This window comes from Sebastes fasciatus, chromosome 5 (genome assembly GCF_043250625.1).
Source record: "Sebastes fasciatus isolate fSebFas1 chromosome 5, fSebFas1.pri, whole genome shotgun sequence".
Taxonomy (NCBI): Eukaryota; Metazoa; Chordata; class Actinopteri; order Perciformes; family Sebastidae; genus Sebastes; species Sebastes fasciatus.
In genome coordinates, this window is record NC_133799.1 from 1004033 (window position 1) to 1023763 (window position 19731).

Here is a 19731-nt window from a genome sequence, read left to right on the forward strand (position 1 = left end):
TCTCATAGTGATCAACCTCTCATAGTGATCAACCTCTCATAGTGATCATCCTCTCATAGTGATCATCCTCTCATAGTGATCATCCTCTCATAGTGATCATCCTCTCATAGTGATCAACCTCTCATAGTGATCAACCTCTCATAGTGATCAACCTCTCATAGTGATCATCCTCTCATAGTGATCATCCTCTCATAGTGATCAACCTCTCATAGTGATCAACCTCTCATAGTGATCAACCTCTCATAGTGATCAACCTCTCATAGTGATCATCCTCTCATAGTGATCATCCTCTCATAGTGATCATCCTCTCATAGTGATCAACCTCTCATAGTGATCAACCTCTCATAGTGATCAACCTCTCATAGTGATCAACCTCTCATAGTGATCAACCTCTCATAGTGATCAACCTCTCATAGTGATCAACCTCTTATAGTGATCAACCTCTCATAGTGATCAACCTCTCATAGTGATCATCCTCTCATAGTGATCAACCTCTCATAGTGATCATCCTCTCATAGTGATCATCCTCTCATAGTGATCATCCTCTCATAGTGATCAACCTCTCATAGTGATCACGGGGACAGTGATCAACCTCTCATAGTGATCAACCTCTCATAGTGATCAACCTCTTATAGTGATCATCCTCTCATAGTGATCAACCTCTCATAGTGATCATCCTCTCATAGTGATCAACCTCTCAGTGATCAACCTCTCATAGTGATCAACCTCTCATAGTGATCAACCTCTCATAGTGATCAACCTCTCATAGTGATCATCCTCTCATAGTGATCAACCTCTCATAGTGATCAACCTCTCATAGTGATCAACCTCTCATAGTGATCATCCTCTCATAGTGATCATCCTCTCATAGTGATCAACCTCTCATAGTGATCATCCTCTCATAGTGATCATCCTCTCATAGTGATCAACCTCTCATAGTGATCATCCTCTCATAGTGATCATCCTCTCATAGTGATCAACCTCTCATAGTGATCATCCTCTCATAGTGATCATCCTCTCATAGTGATCAACCTCTCATAGTGATCACGGGGACAGTGATCAACCTCTCATAGTGATCAACCTCTCATAGTGATCAACCTCTTATAGTGATCATCCTCTCATAGTGATCATCCTCTCATAGTGATCAACCTCTCATAGTGATCACGGGGACAGTGATCAACCTCTCATAGTGATCAACCTCTCATAGTGATCACGGTGACAGTGATCAACCTCTTATAGTGTCTGTAGTGATGCAGAAGGGCTGAAGTGAAGGAACTCACATCTCTGTTTCTGCAGCGGTCGGGTCTTTGGGATGTTGGTGAGAGGATGCAGAGCTTTGGATGTGAAGCTCTTCCGTTGTTTGTTCTCCAGCGGCGTGACGTACGGCAGCTCCAGAGAACTGACAACAACAAAGAGATGTTATAGAGGAAGAAGAAGGATGATATCATCATCACCTGTGGTGACGTCAACACACCTGGATTTCTCTGCTGGGTTCTTCTCCTTTGTGGTTCCTTGTTTCTTGGTTTTGGGTTTAATGAGGAAATTTGAAGTTTCTTCTTTCACTTTTCCTGCGGTGACTGTCCGGCCTTTCTTTTTCACCGGCTCCTGGAAGAAATGACGGGAACATGTTATAATAACAGCATGCTTATTATTATTATGTCATTTCCATAGTAGAAGAAGCCTGAGCTGTTTTTAAGCAGGTTTTCCCGGTCTGTCAATGCTAGTATGAAAATTACAATAAATCACAACAAAACTTATTTTTTTAAATGGAAACAGGGTGTTTAACTACGGAGGACGGAACCTGCCTAAATAATAAATAAATGAATAAATAAATGATTAAATATGTCATTAAATGTAGCAAAAATATAAAAAATAAATGGATCCATTAATTAATTGATAAAATGTGACATAACTTGATTTCTCTGTTTTAATTAGCTTTTTTATTTACTTATCTTTGTATTAATTCCCTTATTTATTTATATATTTATATTTTTAAATGTATTTATTTATTTTTGCTTTTTTTTAATTTATTTATACATTTATTTTTTATTTATTTTTATCCATCCATCCATCCATCTGCAACCGCTTATCCCGTTAGGGGTCGCGGGGGGGCTGGAGCCGATCCCAGCCGACATTGGGCGAAGGCAGGGTACACCCTGGACAGGTCGCCAGTCCATCGCAGGGCTGACACATAGAGACAGACAACCATTCACGCTCACACTCACACCTACGGGCAATTTAGAGTCCACAATTAACCTAACCTGCATGTCTTTGGACTGTGGGAGGAAACTGCTTATTTATTTTTAAATGTATGTATTTATTTATGTATGTATTTATTCATCTAGTTATTTCTGCACGATTTTCTCTTTGTATTTCACCCCTTATTTATTTCCCCAAACTTATCTTTATACATTTCTTTGTGCATAAATCACAACAAGAACTTCTTGTTTTAAATTGAAACAGGGTGTTTAACTATGGAGGATGGAACCTGCCTAAAATAAATAAATAAATAACTCAAAAAATTAATAAATATTTCATTAAATATTTTTTCCCTTTATTTATTTATGTATTTTTTTATTATCATTTTCTTAATTTATTTATGTTTGCATTTATTTAAATGTTTCTATTTATTTTTAAATGTATTTATGTATGTATGTATTTATTTATCTATTTATTTCTGCACAATTTCCCTTTGCATTTCACCCCTTATTTATTTTCCCAAACTGAATTATTTCTGTATTCTTTTCTTTATACATGTATTTGTCGAGAACAAAAATAAAAGCAAGAAGTAGCACATTTATGAAGGAGTTAATAATAATCCTTTGCAGACTGCAGGGAGGGAAACAGGCGATATGCTGGAGAGGAGGAGGAAACAACTGAGCTGCCTCTGTGAAGATCAATGAACAGTGAGACTTCAGTGGGACTTCAGTGGGACTTCAGCGTACCTCTTTGATGTTGGTCTCCACATCTGGATTGGAGGTCTCCGTGGTGGTGGAGGAGCTGTCGTCGTTGTCGGCCAGGTTGTCTTTCAGCTCGTCTCCCTGAGTCTTTACTGCTGGCTTCTTCTCCTTCTCTTCCTTCTTCTTCTGGGCTTTTGTTTTGCCCCTCAGCTTCCCTTTGGATTCCAACACTGTGAAGGAGATCAACGGAGAGCTCACAGACCTGAACTGACCGTCTACTCTCTCTGTGGTGATGAGACCTGATGCTGTACCTTTGTTCTGTATTGACTGACTCTGGTCCTGTAGAGTCTCCCCGCTGAGGGAGTCTGGACGGTCCAGGTCGTTGTCCATGGCTCCGATCAGGTTGGCGTATTCTGCCTCCTCGGGACAGAGGCCTCCTCTGAGAGGCAGCGAGGACCCGGAGAGACCGGGACTCTGGAGGTCCAGCTGTTTGGTGCTCCGGGCCTTGCGGTTGGTGAGCTGGCAGGCGGCCGGAGGGCCTTCCTGGCCTGAGGTTGTACTTCCTTTGGTCAGCTGTGAGGAAGCAGCAGCTTGCATAGATGGGCGGCCGAAGCCGATCCTGGACCTCTTGTCTTGGCTGTCGGAGTCGGAGAAGGTGCGGCTGCTGCCCTGTCGGCCTCCGATCCGAGCCGCTCCGTTGCTGGACGCGTAAACTCCTCTGGAGCTCTGGGGGGGGTCGCTGTAATCGTTCAACCTGAAGGGGGAGAGATAATATCTGTTAAGTTACACGTTACATGTTCTGACACTTAAAACTCCAGTGAGGAGGTTCTGGTTATGATTTCAACCGGTTGAAGCCTCTCCCGTGTGCCAGGCGTGTTGGAGAGCTACGGTGGCCGACGGGAGAAGTGAATGTCCCTCTCTGGAGTAATCTGGAGCAGAGCCAGTATATAGAGTGTGTGTATGTGGGAAGTGAGTGGTGAAGCGAGAGAGAGAGCGGCAGCAGCGAGTACCAATATGTATGATTTTTAAGTATTAGTAAAGTCTTTCTGTACGCTGATGATATCTTGCGGTTTGTCTGAGATGTAACTCAGCCTTTACACTTACTTTGAATCACTGTGAATCTGCACAATTTCCCTGAGATTAAAAGGCCTCCCGGTCTCCATGTTGGAGTTGGACTCCACAGACACGCGTCTCTTGAACGGCTCCCAGATGCTCTGAGCCTCCAGGTAGGCCGTGGCGATCACCAACAGAAACATGGAGCTGAAGAGAACCAAACAAATACAGGATGAGATATAACAGCGTGGTGATGATGATGATGATGATGATGGTGATGATGGTGATGATGAGGAGGCGGTACTGAGAGCGGTACCCACCTCATGATGAGAGACACGATGATGTAGAGCTCCAGCTCCCAGCCCGGGCGGGGCAGCGTTTCTGCACATGCTGCTAACATGTGGTAGGGCAGCGAGGCGTTCAGGACGAACACGAACTCTGAGCCTCCACATGTCACCAGTTTCAGCTCCCGGATCACTCGAGATGAAGTGAAGTCGGGTGTAAACCTGCACGGAAACCAAGCAAATGTTCAGGTTTAAAAAGACGGGTCTCATTCTCAAGAAGCTAATCGGGGTCTGATATCAACCTCCTGGTTACAGCCAGAAGCCAGAGGTCAGAGGTCAGAGGTCAGAGGTCAGAGGTGGTGCATAACTGGAAGAGCTGGGAGGAATATCTGTGATTCAGGAAGCTATGAGTCACTTAGATATATTCCTTTTGTAATTGACCAAAATGGACTAATTCAACCCTTTAAATTAGGGATGCACCGATACCAATACCAATACCAGTACCGGGTACCGGGTATCGGGTCCGATACTGTGCTCATGTACTCGTACTCGCAAAACGGCTCCGATACAACGGCACCAATATGACGTTAACCTCTCGTCACCATCTTTCGGGTTCTTTCACACTCCACCTCCCCGACGGTGCTGGCGAGACGGGCCGGCGGTGCGCCCGACCCCGCTGGGCCGGGATCCCATCTCAGCCAGCGTGCACCGGCCCTCACTTTCATTGCACCACGGGGTTTTGCGCGCACCCTCTGACTCACGCGTGCTTTAGACTCCTTGGTCCGTGTTTCAAGACGGGTCGGGTGGGTTGCAGACATCGCCGTAGACCCCTGGCGCCTTTTGCGTGGGACGAGAGAGGGCGCTGCGAGCACTTTGTCCATGGCCCCGGGAAGCAACGTCGCCCCGAGCCTTTCCAAGCCGACCTAGAGCCGGTGGCGGCGCACCGCCTCGTATGCGGGACTCGGCAGCCTGCCGTGTGTCGCTCACACCCTCCAGCTGGCTGTTAACGAGGGTCTTCAGACACAGAGAAGTACTCGTATCGGTACTCGGTATCGGAGAGTACCCAAATGTAAGTACTCGTACTCGGTCTGAATAAGGTGGTATCGGTGCATCCCTAGTTTACACGATGTGAGCAGTGACGGTGGAGGTGTGGTTGGTTTCAGGGCTCAACGTCTCAACAACAACAGTGGATGTTTTCTGACTGACTGTTTAATGAACATTCCTGAGGGGAGGAACGCTGCAAACCTGTTTGAGAGCGGCAGCTTCATTTCAACTGTTGATTACCAGATCAACACGGTTTCAAATAAAATGTCAAGTTTATCAAATCAATTGACAATTCATCACTCTGTTTCTCAGTTCACACACATTTTCATCACCTCCATTTCTATCAGTTAATCTTTGTTACCTCCACCCCTTATAGTTTTGAGGTTTGGTGCAACATGATTTAAAGTTACACCATCATTTAAAAATGAATCCTTGTCGGTGTAACATGGCCTAAAGCGAGGAATGAAAATGAGACCTGATGGGAGGAAGCAGCAGCGGAGAGACAGAGAGCCGATTCATCCTCTTACTGAGGGCTTACTGATCCAGAGAGGCTGACAAGTATTTATAGAAGTTTACGCTGCAGGTTCCAGATCAGACCAACAGAAACACTCACAGTATGATGAGGTCTTTGGAAGCGTTGGGCTTCAGTGCAAACTCCTGACAGTTGAGAACTTTGAATCCGTATCCTTCACACGCCTGGCCGTTGATTTCTGCTGATCTGATGGTGATGGGCAGCAGGCCGGTGTTCTCCACTCTGAACGTCCTCTTCAGAGTGAAGTTTGGCTCCCTCACTTTCAGCTCTGAAATAACATGAAGGGTTAATAATCAGACCAGTTTTAAAGGTAGAGAGAAGATACTGGAAGAAACTATATAACCTGGTGAATCCATCGGTACCAACCATGTCACACTAGCTGGTCATGAAGGAGGTTAAATAACGCTCCAAACTAATGCTAAATGTTGGAGAGGATAAACTGTCATGTCCATGTTCAAAGGGGTCCCTTGACCTCTGACCTCCAGATCAGTGAATGTAAATGGGTTCTATGGGTACCCACGAGTCTCCTCTTTACAGACATGCCCACTTTATGATCATCACATGCAGTTTGGGGCAAGTCATAGTCAAGTCAGCACACTGACACACTGACAGCTGTTGTTGCCTGTTGGGCTGCAGTTTGCCGTGTTATGATTGGAGCAGATTTTTCGGATATTTTTCTGACTTTTTTTGGACATTTGTGGTATATTTGTTTTTATTTTTTTTCGGACATATTACAGACTTTTTTTTCATAGATTTGTAGGACATTTTTTTTTTTTACTTTTTTCTGACTTTTATTTAAAAAAATTCTTGATATTTTTCAGACATTTTTACGTCTTTTTTTTTTTTTATGTTTATTTGACTTTTTTTCGGACATGTTAAATCTTTATGCTAAATGCAGTACCTGTGAGGGTTTCTGGACAATATCTGTCATTGATCTGTGTTGTTAATTGATTTCCAATAATAAATATATACAGACATTTGCATAAAGCAGCATATTAGTCCACTTCCATGTTGATAAGAGGATTAAATACTTGAAATCTTCTAATTCTGTTATTTTGTTCTTTGTTTTCATTTAAAACTGTCTTTTATTTCTGGTTAAATAAAAATATAAAGATCAGGATTGTATCTGGAGACATGGCGTTAGTGTTAAATAGCGTCGAGGGTCAGACTAACGTGGACGAACACGACACATAAACTCACTCTCTGTGCAGTCTTTGAGCAGAGCCTCGGTCATCTTGAACCTCAGCGAGCTGCCTTGTCCCGGAGGCTTCCCCGCCACCTTCAGGCTCTCCGTCGTCCCTCGACCGTGAAGTATGATGGTGTCGATCACGGTCAGATTATTCCTAAACACATTCACAATGAAACACACATTCATTTCAAGAGGTATTATATTTTGAAAGTGTCCAAAAATAGTGTTGTTTCCTTGATGGATTACGGAGCCTCTGGATGGATTATAAGAACAAGTGACGGCTCGTTGTGACGGCTGAACGATGCGCTGCAGGACACTTTTAAAAGTACGTCGCTGCATACATCCGTTACAGAGATATTAAAGGATGAAGTGAGTGCTTTTTGCACAGATTCTTCCAATTCCCTGCAGTTGGCTTGTCAATATTGCGGTTATTGTAACAGCCCTATCTGTCGTCCCTGTTTAGCTCCATTACCTGACGATGAGGAGGGAGGAGACGCTGTGGTTGCTGGTGGGAGTGAATCTCACGCTGAAGGCCTTGACTTCTCCGGGCAGCAGGAGGAGGTTGTACACAAAGGGTCTGGTTGATCCCTCTATGAAGCCTGTACTGCTCTTCATTAGCGATGTCTAAGAAACAAACAGAGGGGCCTGTTAGAGACAAACTGCTTCCACATGCTGCCTCCGTCACGGACGAGAGGACGAGGCGATCAGCAGTTACACGCCAACCAGCTGAGTGTGTGAATTCCTGGATAATAGTGAATCCACTCACGTGATTTCTGTGAACCTGGAACTCTAAGGTGCTGGTGTCAATGTTGATGTTGGATAAATTCCCCAATGGCAGCCTGGAAGATAAAAAATCAGCATCAGAGTGAGACGAGGGGAGAAAGCACGAGAGCGTCCTGAGCTGGTGGAGATGTCCCGACCTGTCAGCCAGCTTCCCAGAGAACACGGAGGGATTGGGCAACAGGGCCAACGGGAGGACCTGGACGTAGACGAGGACGTCGGCGGGATTCTGGAGAATCACCTCCTCCTCCTGCAGAGACACAGAAACACAGAAACACGTCACACCTCAGGTTCAAACACACAACTTCAAAACCGTTAGACGTTCCTTTATCCATCCATCCATGGTCAGCTCCATCGGGGCCGTTTCAATGCAGAGAACACAAATGTCAGTATCTGGGTGCTCTACAGTCGTAGCGTCGGCCCGTTTGACCACGGAGAGGAGAGCGACGGCCGGCTCCACCGCCACGTTACCGCCATACCGTAACGTTACCTGCTAACTTTTTTTCAGATATTTTGCAGACATTTTTCTGAGGGTTTTTTCGCACATATTTTGGCATTATTTTGGCCTTTTTCAGACATTTCTGCTTTTTTCTGACTTTTTTTGTAGCGTCGGCCCATTTGACCACGGAGATGAGAGCGACGGCCGGCTCCACCGCACGTCACCGCGATATGATGACGTTTCCTGCTAACTTTTTCTGCTTTTTTTGGACATTTTTTCAGGCATTTTTTGGAGTATTACTTCGGATATATTTCAGATGTTTTTCAGACTTTTATTTAGACATATCTTGGACTTTTGTTTGAACATATTTCAGTCTTTTTTTCTGACTTTTTCAGCCTTTGTTCGGACTTATTATTCTGAGATATTTTGGAAGTTAGCATGCAGCTTTAGCTCTGCTCTGTCTAGCTCTGCTTTTCCTGTCAATGTGTGAAACCCAAAGTGTTTCCATCCTTTCCTGGATGTGTAGTGTTTACCACTTTTATTTATTATTAGTACATTATTCTGATAGTTGTAGGTTATAAAAAATCTGCGTCATGCAGAGCTCAACATCGGACATTTTACTTTTTGCGGACATTCGTCGGATATTTTTTGGACATTTTTTTAAACTTTCTTCGGACATTTGTAAGATATATTTTTCTGTCATTTTTCAGACTTTTTTTAGGACATCTTTTGTTGGGACAATTTTTTGAAATCTTTTGAACTTTTTCAGACTTTTTTTTTTTTTCTAAACTTTTTTTGGAAATTTTTCAGGATTTTTTCAGACATTTTGTTTCCATCCTTTACTGGATGTGTAGTGTTTACCACGCTGGATTTAACATGTGAGGGTGCAGGTCGTATCCACGCTGACCCTCCAACGTTTAATAGTGCCTGAGGTTTGTTTTGGTTGACGGATACAGAACGGATATGACGTCACGTTACTCAGACTACCACAATAAAAGCGGTAACTTCCTTCTACCTCCACATAGACTCACATGAAGCAGATATATCGTCACCCTACTGAGCACGTGTCCCAGCAGGAGGCCGGCTGTTTGTACTCACAGAGGAGCCGTTGGTGTTGGTCAGAGGAAACAGAATCCGCTGTGAGGAGTTGACCAGCGAGGGCCAGGTCAGGTGGGCCGTTATTTTAGCTTGCACGTTTTTCTGGAGGTCCGTGTTGACTTCAAAGACGGCTTCAATCCTTAAGAGAGAAAAGAAACAACATGTTGTGACGTTCTGTGAACAGCTCGACGGTGTGGAGCAGTTTCATCTGATGACAACTGAATCCTGACTGATCCTGATATACTGACTTGTGGCCGGAGCGCTCCTTCAGCTCTTTCCATCGCCTGAGGAGTTTCTGGTGGAGATCCACATCAGCGTCCCAGATATCCTCCTGCAAGGCCAGCCCGTGAGGCTTCGACTCCGCTGCCGAAGGAAAAGATTGATTTTTTTATTTTGACTCTAGTTTTCTGAGATTTATACGACGGCGTATTGTAGGTTAAAAGAATAAATCAAAAATGACGGAGCCGGGGAAGGAAGTAATATTCAGAGAACAAAACGTACGAGATTAAAGTCGTAAATTTACAAGAAAGAAACGTGAATATTCTCTGAGATTAAAGTGGTACATTTATGAGAAACAAACAAACAAATTTATAAGAAAACAAACTCAAATATTCTCTGAGATCATAAACTCATAAATTTGCAAGAAAAAACTTTAATTGTGCAAAAAACCGTGGTGTGGAGATGTCGATGCTCCTAAAGTAGTATTATAATGATCAAGGTGAAGGTCCTGAAAGATGCATATACAACTTTCTTTCATGTTCTTTAGGAGTTCTTTTATGAACATAAATAAATACTAATAAAATTAGGCTCAAGTTACCGCAGTGTTTAACGGTGGCGTCTGTGGTGAGATGAGGTTGATCCAACTTTGCAAAGTGAAGTGATGTGATTCCTTGATTAAAAACAACATTTTTTCAAGATTTATTCTTGGAAACTTGTGACTTTAATTTCAGAAAATTTCTTAGGATTTTCTCGCAAATTTATGATTTTATAATCTCAGAGAATATCCAAGTTTTTTATTGTACATTTGTGAGTTTTTTCTCATAAATTTATAACACTTTAATCTCAGAAAATATTCAAGTTTTTTCTCGTAAATTTGTGACTTCATAATCTCAGGGAGTATGTAAGTTTTTTACTTTGTAAATTTGTGACTTTAATTTCAGAACATTTCTGTGTTTTTTCTCGTAATTTTGTGATTTTATAATCTCAAAGAATATCCAAGTTTTTTCCTCTGAATATTCGCACCTCCCCCGGCTCCGTAATTATTATTTAGTTTTACCCATAACAATACGCCGTCGTAGATTTGAATGTTGAACACACTCAAAAACAATAAAACAACTTACATTTAAGCACAAATGGCAGCCCCACATAACAGTGATCACCACACTGCAAGCTGGCGTCAAAATAAATATTAGCCACCTGAAAAAGATGGAGGAAAGGAAATAAGTTCATGTTTCTAAGGCCACTGAAGGATCAGTCACGTTGCCCAGAGAGACGAGGAGGGGATACCTTAGATTTACGTCTGGGCTCCAGCTCGTCTTTGTTGTTGCGGAGCCGTTTATAATAGAAACGTATGTCTTCCGTTAGGGAGCGTATCTGCTGGAGCCTCACTTTCTGAGTGAAAGAGCTCTGGATGCTGAAGCTTTGATGAACCACTTTCCCCTGAAGAGAGAAACACACACATATACAGACATGTTAAGAGCCTGAACGCCTCACAGGAATGCAGCTCTGCACAGGACACCTTATCTCACACACTTTAACCTTGAGGCCTCAAAACTTAGGAGGATTTAGAAACCAAAGTGGGAGGTCTGCTGTCTCCTCCTCCAGGAGACTTTCAGTTTCAAAGACTTTCACATTCTGGTGACTTTTAAAGAATGAAAACAAAATAATAATTGCACTGATGCAAGAGATTTGACAAAATGCCCCTTTCCTTTAAAAGTAACGGGATTTCTTCTGTCCAGGACATCTGAAAGCTGCTGAAGTATTTCTTTCTTTAATGATGTGTTCAGACCAAGAGTGAAGCAAGTTCTCGCCTCGCTTTACCGGCTAGAGTCGGACCGCCGGTATCATTCGTGTTCATTCGCTCTAGACGCTCTGGAGAGGAGGAGGAGCTTGTCTCCGTAGATACCAACAACTCTTTTCCCTCCATCAACCATGGAGGAAATAACCTCTGTAGCTGCTTCGTACATGTTGGTGAAGTCCCAGATATGTCAGAAAACCAAACGCCGTCATGTCTGGGTTCATAACGTCACCCGGCGGCGAGCTGTATTCACATACACTGACTGTATCTAGCAGCCACACGTCTCTACTGCGGTATGAACCCAAAATAAACAGATTGTGCTGTGATTTAATATCAATAAACAGATCAAAATGATGCTGAAATAACTACATGATGATGCTGATTAGTAAAATGTCTGAATTCATGAGGTGGGATCCCGGCCCAGCGGGGTCGGGCGCACCACCAGCCCGTCTCGCCTGCACCGTCGGGGAGGTGGAGTGAAAGTAAAGTTGTATCGGAGCTGTTTTGCGAGTACTAGTACGAGTACATGAGCACAGTATCGGACCCGATACCCGATACTGGTATCGGTATCGATGCATCCCTACTCTCAAGTTATCTCTCTGCCTCTCACTCATTGTCCGGGTGGAAACAGACTTTTAGAGTCGTAGGACTCATACATGCAGTACGGTTCCAGAAACAGATAACGAAAAGGAAAATTTGTCGGGAGAAATACTGGAGAATTGTGTCAGGAGTGATGGAGAGTATAGTGTACAGGTGTGAATAGATGTTGGTGTTACTTACAGGGAATGAAGACGGTAAAAGGATGTGCTTGGGAGAGCTGTTTAATGTCCCCACAGCTATGAGAGCTCTCACTGGGATGGTTAATATCTGAGGAGGAAGAAGAGTCACCGTTAGTCTGATTCAGGTTGATGATTCAACAGAAACAGCAGATTGAACAGCAACACCACCGACCTCATAATCTGTGGTGATGTGTATGGCTCCGTCATACATGCCCTCCAGTGCTTTGGCCACTAGTGTCACTCTGAATGCTGCGTAATAGCCAGATGCTAATATCACCTTCAGAGAGACAAAGATATGTGTTAGTTCTTCTTTTTAAATGCAAACAACTCTAACTGATGGTGCTGCAGATTCTCAACAAGAGGAAGCTGTAAAGTAGCTTTAAAACAAGACTGAGTCCAAACCCAGTTTACATCTGGACCGTGTTCGGTCAGTCTGTGGCTAAATAGTTCCACTAATAGTCAGTGATCATGTCTGTAATGTTAAACCAGCGCTACACATCCACCAGGTCCGGCGAGGACACTAGAGGACGTGTCCTATCGTTGAAAGCACCTGATTGGTCCCTGGTTTTCAAACAGGAAACAACATCGCGTCCTGCTCGTTAACTTTCTGTTATTCCATTTAAACGATCCGCCAAAATCTACCTTTAAGAGAGAAACAGGCGCTGATGTCCCCGCTGAACCTGGTTTCATGTTAGAACTACATCGTCTAGTTTCACAGCTCGATCCAAGTTTAGTGAGGCGGACGTGTCACGCTGGACCTGCTTTACTAACGCCCGGTTCAGACGCCACAATATCAGCCCGATTACAGCCCGACGCGGCCGTCGTATGGGATCGATTACAGCCCGACGCGGCCGTCGTATGGGATCGATTACAGCCCGACGCGGCCGTCGTAGGGGATCGATTACAGCCCGACGCGGCCGTCGTAGGGGATCGATTACAGCCCGACGCGGCCGTCGTAGGGGATCGATTACAGCCCGACGCGGCCGTCGTAGGGGATCGATTACAGCCCGACGCGGCCGTCGTAGGGGATCGATTACAGCCCGACGCGGCCGTCGTAGGGGATCGATTACAGCCCGACGCGGCCGTCGTAGGGGATCGATTACAGCCCGACGCGGCCGTCGTAGGGGATCGATTACAGCCCGACGCGGCCGTCGTATGGGATCGATTACAGCCCGACGCGGCCGTCGTAGGGGATCGATTACAGCCCGACGCGGCCGTCGTAGGGGATCGATTACAGCCCGACGCGGCCGTCGTAGGGGATCGATTACAGCCCGACACGGCCGTCGTAGGGGATCGATTACAGCCCGACGCGGCCGTCGTAGGGGATCGATTACAGCCCGACACGGCCGTCGTAGGGGATCAGGAACGATAAATGAGCATTGTGTGCGAAAATCGATCCTCTTATCTGGTGGTGTGTCATAGTACACTACAACCGACGCCACGTCTGGGACGCCCCACGACACCCCGAGGAAAAGTCTAGCCTGTCAGAATTCTTAGTCTCAACACGCCTAGTGGGACATCTCCAACGATGTGTTCCTTTGAGTTGACCAATCAGGTGCTCTCTCCAGCGTGCAGTCAGGTCACTTGGTAATAAACGAACATGTTGAAGAGGAGGAGGGATGGCGAGTTTGCTGCCGTCAGGTGGGACAACCAAACTGACTGAAGTATGGACAGCCCGTCCCGTCCTCTCTGTGTCACCCAGGAGCGCATCCACAACACCAGACCGCCAGCATCACACACAACGCTTCTGTCGTCATGATCGACAGTTGCTTCAACCGACGTCTGAACTCGTGTGTGATCGTGGAATACGACGTGCCGTGATTGGTCGTGGTCATACGTGTAGTCTTGTCGGTCACCCGACCGAGACACTGCAAGAGTTTATGGCGCTGTGATGGTTAGATCTGACATGGTGACCATCGTCAAACACTAAAATATCCTGGAGTCTGATCCCGGCGTTAGGAAACCAATGGAAAGCGTTGAGATGCCCTCCGTCATCGGTGAGTGGAACCGCTGACACGCCTCCTCCTTTAAAACGTAAACAAAGGACTGTTCCCGCCTTTTTATTTTGAAAGAGCAACGGCCAATGAGGAAACTCCAACACCCGGCCGACCAATCGTGTAACTTCATCACTCAGTCAGCGACAGAGTTTTACGTCTGTCGGGCTGCTGGCGTTCTGCTACCCAGACAAAAAAAATGGCATTCGTCATAAATCCTAAAGCAGCTCAGTGACGACGCCGCGGAGCTCTTACTGTTTTGTGATGCGAGGCCGAGGTGTTCTGCAGCTCTCGCAGGCGATTCAGGGCCACTGATGCGTTTCCTTTCTCCGTCTTCAGCAGCTCCATGGACAGACTGTCTCCCGTCACCAGCCACGACTTGATCTCCAGCTGGAGGTGAACAGGAAATACAATCACACAGCAAGTTAACTTCTTCCCATTATATTTTAGTATCTAGAAAACGTGATATACTGTGGTAATAAATGCAGCGTGACCTCACCTCTATGGGGTTACTGTTCACCACCACGAACGTGATGCTGCTGGTGTCGGTCGCACTGCGAACACCAAAGTCCAGGATGTTCTCCTTCAGACTGGGAGGCAGGACCATCGGCTGTTCACAGCAACACAAACATTATTAACACACACATCATCACATCGACTCTCAACAGTCATCTGGTCAAAATTTAGATAAAGGGCGGGTCCATTTATGTATTTTATTTAATGTTTTTATATCATCCTGTATCTTCCCAGTGGTGTTCCAGATGTATTCATATCTCAAAGTATGTTTTATCATCAGGGTTTATTTCACAACAATGCACATAATCCCTCATATGAAGAGGATTTGTTTTCATAGTAACTGACCTCTAAGAAGCCGGTGTAGGCCCGGACAGGCAGGTGAAACTTGGATGCGTTGGTGATGAGCAGGATGTTGCTGTCTATGTGGATGGAGGGTCGGACCGGCCGGAAGAGGAGGGAGAAGATGTAACGGGACTCGTGTGGCGGGATGAGGATCGGTGCACTGAAGTTCTGCACCTAAAAACACAGAAAGAGAGAAAGTGTGACGTCACATTGACTCTCTGTACATACATATATACATATATACACATATATATATATATATATATATATATATAAACCACATCCTCATATCAGAGTGACTCTTCCTCTCACATTAAACATGGTTTTGGCCTCATCGGGCAGCGACACGTTGTGTATCCGGATGGCGAAGCTGAAGGCATTTGTGAGGAAGATGGGTCTGTCCACCGGGTCGACGGGGCTGTCCCGGATGTGGAACAGTGTCGCCGTGTGGTCGAAGCCCAGGTAGCTGCCAGAACAGACAGAAACGTCTTTACAAAACTCTCCTATATAATATATAAACCCCCCTGCCCCCCTCCTCTCTATCAACGAAACAACTCACCCATCTAACACTTCTGCCTGGTAAGGGATTTCAAGCTTGGAGTAGCTCTTTTCTTTCGCTTTAACCGTTATCTTACCAGAGAACTGATACGGTCTTCTCGCTTTTGAGGCTGCAACGGAAGAAAAGAGAGAGATGGAAACAGCAGATAAGTGAAGTGCTAAAGGCCTCACAAGAGGAAGTTGTGCAACACTTTGAACCAAAAAAAAGCGTCAGAGTTAGAACATGATGTAAAACTCTCAGAACATCAAGATCATTACTAATAATAAAGAGTCAATAATGCTTCACAGGACGCACACGAGGAGACGATACTGACTTCTGATTCTTTTATGTTCCCCACGTATACCAATAAAACCTAAAATAGAGTTAGCATTGAATGATTCTGAAGAAGGAAGTTGATGTAAACTTCTAGTGAAGATGATTCTTGTCTGTCAGACTTAAAAGGAGGAAACTGACATCACGCAGACTTCACACTTTAGAGCTGGCCTGCCGGAGTAGCAGAGAGGAAACGGTGCATCAAACTGCACTCTTTTAAAGTGACTATGAAGAAATGCACTTTTTTAAATCTTTAAGACGTACGTGTCAAACTCAAGAGGCCGCGGGCCAGCTCCGCCCCAAAGAGCTTTTACTTTTATTTATTTATTAAATGTCCCAAACAACCGCTGAGACGTCATATTCACACTTATATTATATTATATATTATTATTATGTTATCATATTCAGACTTATGAGAAACAAACTTCATTTCTCTTTTACAGCAGGACGTATTTTGTTTTCAACAAACAGTTGAATAAACACCTCCGGGTAGGGAACGAGTCCTTCACCCCAAGTCACCTCAAGTATTCTCCTAATATTCCGACTTTTTTTTCTCTTAAAATGATTAAGACTTTATTTTTGTAATATTACGAAATAAATTATATAAAACAAATATTACCAGATAAAAAGAAAAACACGACTTACCGTCAAAACTAATACTTGCTACTTTGGTGTATCTGCTCTCTCCAGCTTTCAGCGTGACCGCTTTGAAATCTACTGTGACGGCTTCATTCGATGGAGTCGTACGTACACTCTGAGAAAGGGTAAAAACATAAAGAACAATGAATACATGAAGGTTAAGATGCAAGTTTAATGTATTTAAAAAGGCCTCCTGAGGACACCTACTGTAATTGGAACATCTTTTGTTCCTGAATTTAAAAGGTGTAGATTCAGCAGTTTGGGGCGATCTGTAGTTGTGAGAGAGAGAGCGAGAGAGAGAGAGAGAGAGAGAGAGAGAGAGAGGAATGAGTAAAGAAGCCCAGAGAAAGATGACTCTGCAGGATGGAGCTTGTCCTCTAGGACTCGTACCTTGTGACCGCAGCGTACCAAAGTCGAGCATCTCTGTGGAGGAGTAAATACCAGGAGCTGCAAAGAGAGTAAACAGAAAGATGTTTACCTGACAGACAAAAGGACACCAAGTATTACAAACAGGGCCGTCAATCCATTAAGATAGTTAATCACAATTAATCGATCATTTTTTATCTGTTCAGAATTTACCTTAAAGGGAGATTTATGGCCAAAATTTAGCCTAAGTTTGGAGCGTTATTTAACCTCCTTCATGACAAGCTTGTATAACTTGGTTGGTACCGATGGATTCATCAGGTTATTTCCGACATCTCTTTCGAACATTTTTCAAACTTTTTCGGACATTTAAAAAAAAATATTTTTCTGACTTTTCTTCCGACATTTTTTCGGACAAAAACCCTCACACTTTTTTGTCAGACATTTTTCTGACTTTTTTCCTATGGACTTTCTTTTTCAGACTTTATTTCTTCCAACATTTTTTTGTCATTTTTCAGACTTTTTTTTTTTGACATCTTCCAGACTTTTTTTCGACTTTATTTCTTCCGATTTTTTTTGGAACATTTTTCTGACATTTTTGTCAGCTATTTTTCAGACTTTCCTTTCAGACTTTTTTTTCAGACTTTATTTCTTCTGACATTTTTTTGTCATTTTTCAGACTTCTTTTTTGGACATTTTTTTTTGACATCTTTCAGACTTTTTTCAGACTTTATTTCTTCCGACATTTTTTTGACATTTTTCAGACTATTTTTTTTTTGTTGACATTTTTCAGACTTTGCTTTTCGGACATTTTTCTGAGTTTTTTTCCAACATTTTCCAAACTTTTTTCCGACATCTTTCCAAAGACATTTTTCAGGCATTTTTTCGGACAAAACCCCTCACACATTCACATATCTGGAGGTCAGAGGTCAAGGGACCCCTCGCCAAAATTTAGCCTAGGTTTGGAGCGTTATTTAACCTCCTTCATGACAAGCTAGTATGACATGGTTGGTACCGATGGACTCATCAGGTTTCATACGATAACAGTATCTTCACTCGAGCTCTAAAACTGCTTTTTTTTTGCATTCTACGACGAATGCCCAACAAAACAAGCGATCAGTTCTCCTGCAGCGTTTAGGCAACAAAACTACTTAGTTAGGTTTAGGAAGAGATGGTGGTTTAGGGTTAAAATAACTACTGAAGTGGCGTTTAAAAGTTACGTGACCAATAAATCAACACTGACTTCATACAGGACAAGAACAGCGGTCTCACGAGAAGGCGTTTAAATAGCACGACATTTAAGCCCAACCATGATGTTCTTCCTAAGCTTAACTAAGTGGTTTTGTTGCCTTAACCTAACTGTGGATCTTACCGTAGTTTGTGGCATACAAATGACAAGGGAAAAGGCTAGGAGACAGCTGTTCTTGTCCCGTATGAAACCAGAAGTCAGTGTTAATTTATTGGTCACGTAACTTTTAAACTCCACTTCAGTAGTTATTTTAATCCTAAACCATCATCTCTTCCTAAACCTAACCAAGTAGTTTTGTTGCCTAAACACTGTCGGTGCGCCCTGGTTACAATAAATGTTCTGTAGGTAATAAACATTGAGAAAGGTTTTGGTAGCACACCTGATGTGACCTCCACCTCGACGGGGAGGATGATGAACTGGTCTTCGTTGGGAGCGTTGGTTTTGATTCTGATGAAAGCCGTGTGGTTGTCGACGTCTCTCGACGAGAAGCTGGCTCTCATCACCCCCTTCGTCTCGAACGGAGGAATCTCCTGAAGGGAGAAGGTCAGCATGGGTGACACCGACTACGTCTACGTGCACACTAATATTACACTAATACTCCCAATATGATACGGGTCACGGAAGCAGCATATTCGGTTTGGATATTCTGAGTCAGTGACTATTATTATCGTTCATCTTCAGATCAACGTAAGACTTGACAAAAACTCTGGAACAGAAACCATTGAGACGTGAAACATACCCATAATTTTCCAGTGCCTCCTTGTTGACCTGTAGGAAGCTCTAGATGAAGATCACCACCACTGGAGTACATCTCAACAACCTGGAGGAAGACATGGAGAAGGATTAGGGATGCACCGATACCGATACCAGTATCGGCTCCGATACTGTGCTCATGTACTCGCACGCGCAAAACGGCTCCGATACAACGGCACCGATACCACTTTACGGTGGTGCGCCCGACCCCGCTCGGCCGGGATCCCGCCTCAGCCGGCGTGCAATGGCCCTCACTTTCACTGCGCCACATGGTTTTGTTTGCACCCTCTGACTCCTGCCTGCATTAGACTCCTTGGTCCGTGTTTCAAGAAAGGTCGGATGGGTCGCTGACATCTGGGGGCACGACGCAGTTGGGGCGCACTGAGAACAGTCCGCCCTGGGAGCAGGGGGCCCCGTCCCTCACCGGCGGGGAGAGAGGACGCAGCGACCCCTTTGTCCACGGTGAGGAGAGGTCCGGACGCGTCGCACCGCCTCGTATGCGGGACTCACACAAAAATTGGGAATCACAGCAACTACAAGAGGTCCTTCAGCAGACAGGCATAATAAATGAGCACAGAAAATCTCCTGCTGATGGGTCCAGTAGTACGAGAGATCAGCCGTGGATGGACAGACAGATACATGAGCAAACGCATGATCTCCCTACAGCCTGCAAAGTGCAAATTGAACCATTAGAGACTGTAGTTCCTCTCCATTACCTGCAGTGGTTCACTGAAGGGGTTGTGGATGTTTATTAGCGGTGAGAAGCTGCTGTTTACGGGGACTCGAGCCCCGATGAAGGGCCTCAGTCTGTAGGGGTTCGGGATGCCGACCCCAAAAACCTTCAGGACGAGAGATGGAGAAAGAAAAATCAGTCACATTTCTCCTGCCA

The 19731-nt window shown here is 44.4% G+C and overlaps 1 protein-coding gene and 1 long non-coding RNA gene across 2 annotated transcripts in view; one reads left to right on the top strand and one right to left on the bottom strand.

Moving 5' to 3' along the window:
• The window catches only part of tmem131 (transmembrane protein 131), a 50332-nt gene that overhangs the window by 4383 nt on the left and 26218 nt on the right, over nt 1–19731 (bottom strand). Inside the window, exons 7-34 of the mRNA XM_074636732.1 lie at nt 19559–19681; nt 18829–18909; nt 18469–18619; nt 16868–16924; nt 16685–16746; nt 16484–16592; nt 15527–15635; nt 15280–15433; nt 14971–15141; nt 14609–14719; nt 14365–14499; nt 12288–12392; nt 12117–12203; nt 10826–10978; nt 10660–10735; nt 9568–9682; nt 9320–9458; nt 7923–8032; nt 7769–7841; nt 7475–7626; nt 7014–7156; nt 5895–6081; nt 4274–4459; nt 4005–4160; nt 3212–3654; nt 2946–3130; nt 1475–1605; nt 1281–1399 (exon numbers count right to left, since the gene is read on the bottom strand). Of these exons, the coding sequence (XP_074492833.1) occupies nt 1281–1399; nt 1475–1605; nt 2946–3130; nt 3212–3654; nt 4005–4160; nt 4274–4459; nt 5895–6081; nt 7014–7156; nt 7475–7626; nt 7769–7841; nt 7923–8032; nt 9320–9458; nt 9568–9682; nt 10660–10735; nt 10826–10978; nt 12117–12203; nt 12288–12392; nt 14365–14499; nt 14609–14719; nt 14971–15141; nt 15280–15433; nt 15527–15635; nt 16484–16592; nt 16685–16746; nt 16868–16924; nt 18469–18619; nt 18829–18909; nt 19559–19681 (3823 nt within the window). The remainder of the gene's footprint in view (nt 1–1280; nt 1400–1474; nt 1606–2945; nt 3131–3211; nt 3655–4004; nt 4161–4273; nt 4460–5894; nt 6082–7013; nt 7157–7474; nt 7627–7768; nt 7842–7922; nt 8033–9319; nt 9459–9567; nt 9683–10659; nt 10736–10825; nt 10979–12116; nt 12204–12287; nt 12393–14364; nt 14500–14608; nt 14720–14970; nt 15142–15279; nt 15434–15526; nt 15636–16483; nt 16593–16684; nt 16747–16867; nt 16925–18468; nt 18620–18828; nt 18910–19558; nt 19682–19731) is intronic.
• Nucleotides 7600–9378, top strand: LOC141768464 (uncharacterized). Its single transcript, XR_012594072.1, has 3 exons — nt 7600–7732; nt 7841–8072; nt 9247–9378. It is a non-coding gene; the product is annotated as an uncharacterized LOC141768464 (long non-coding RNA).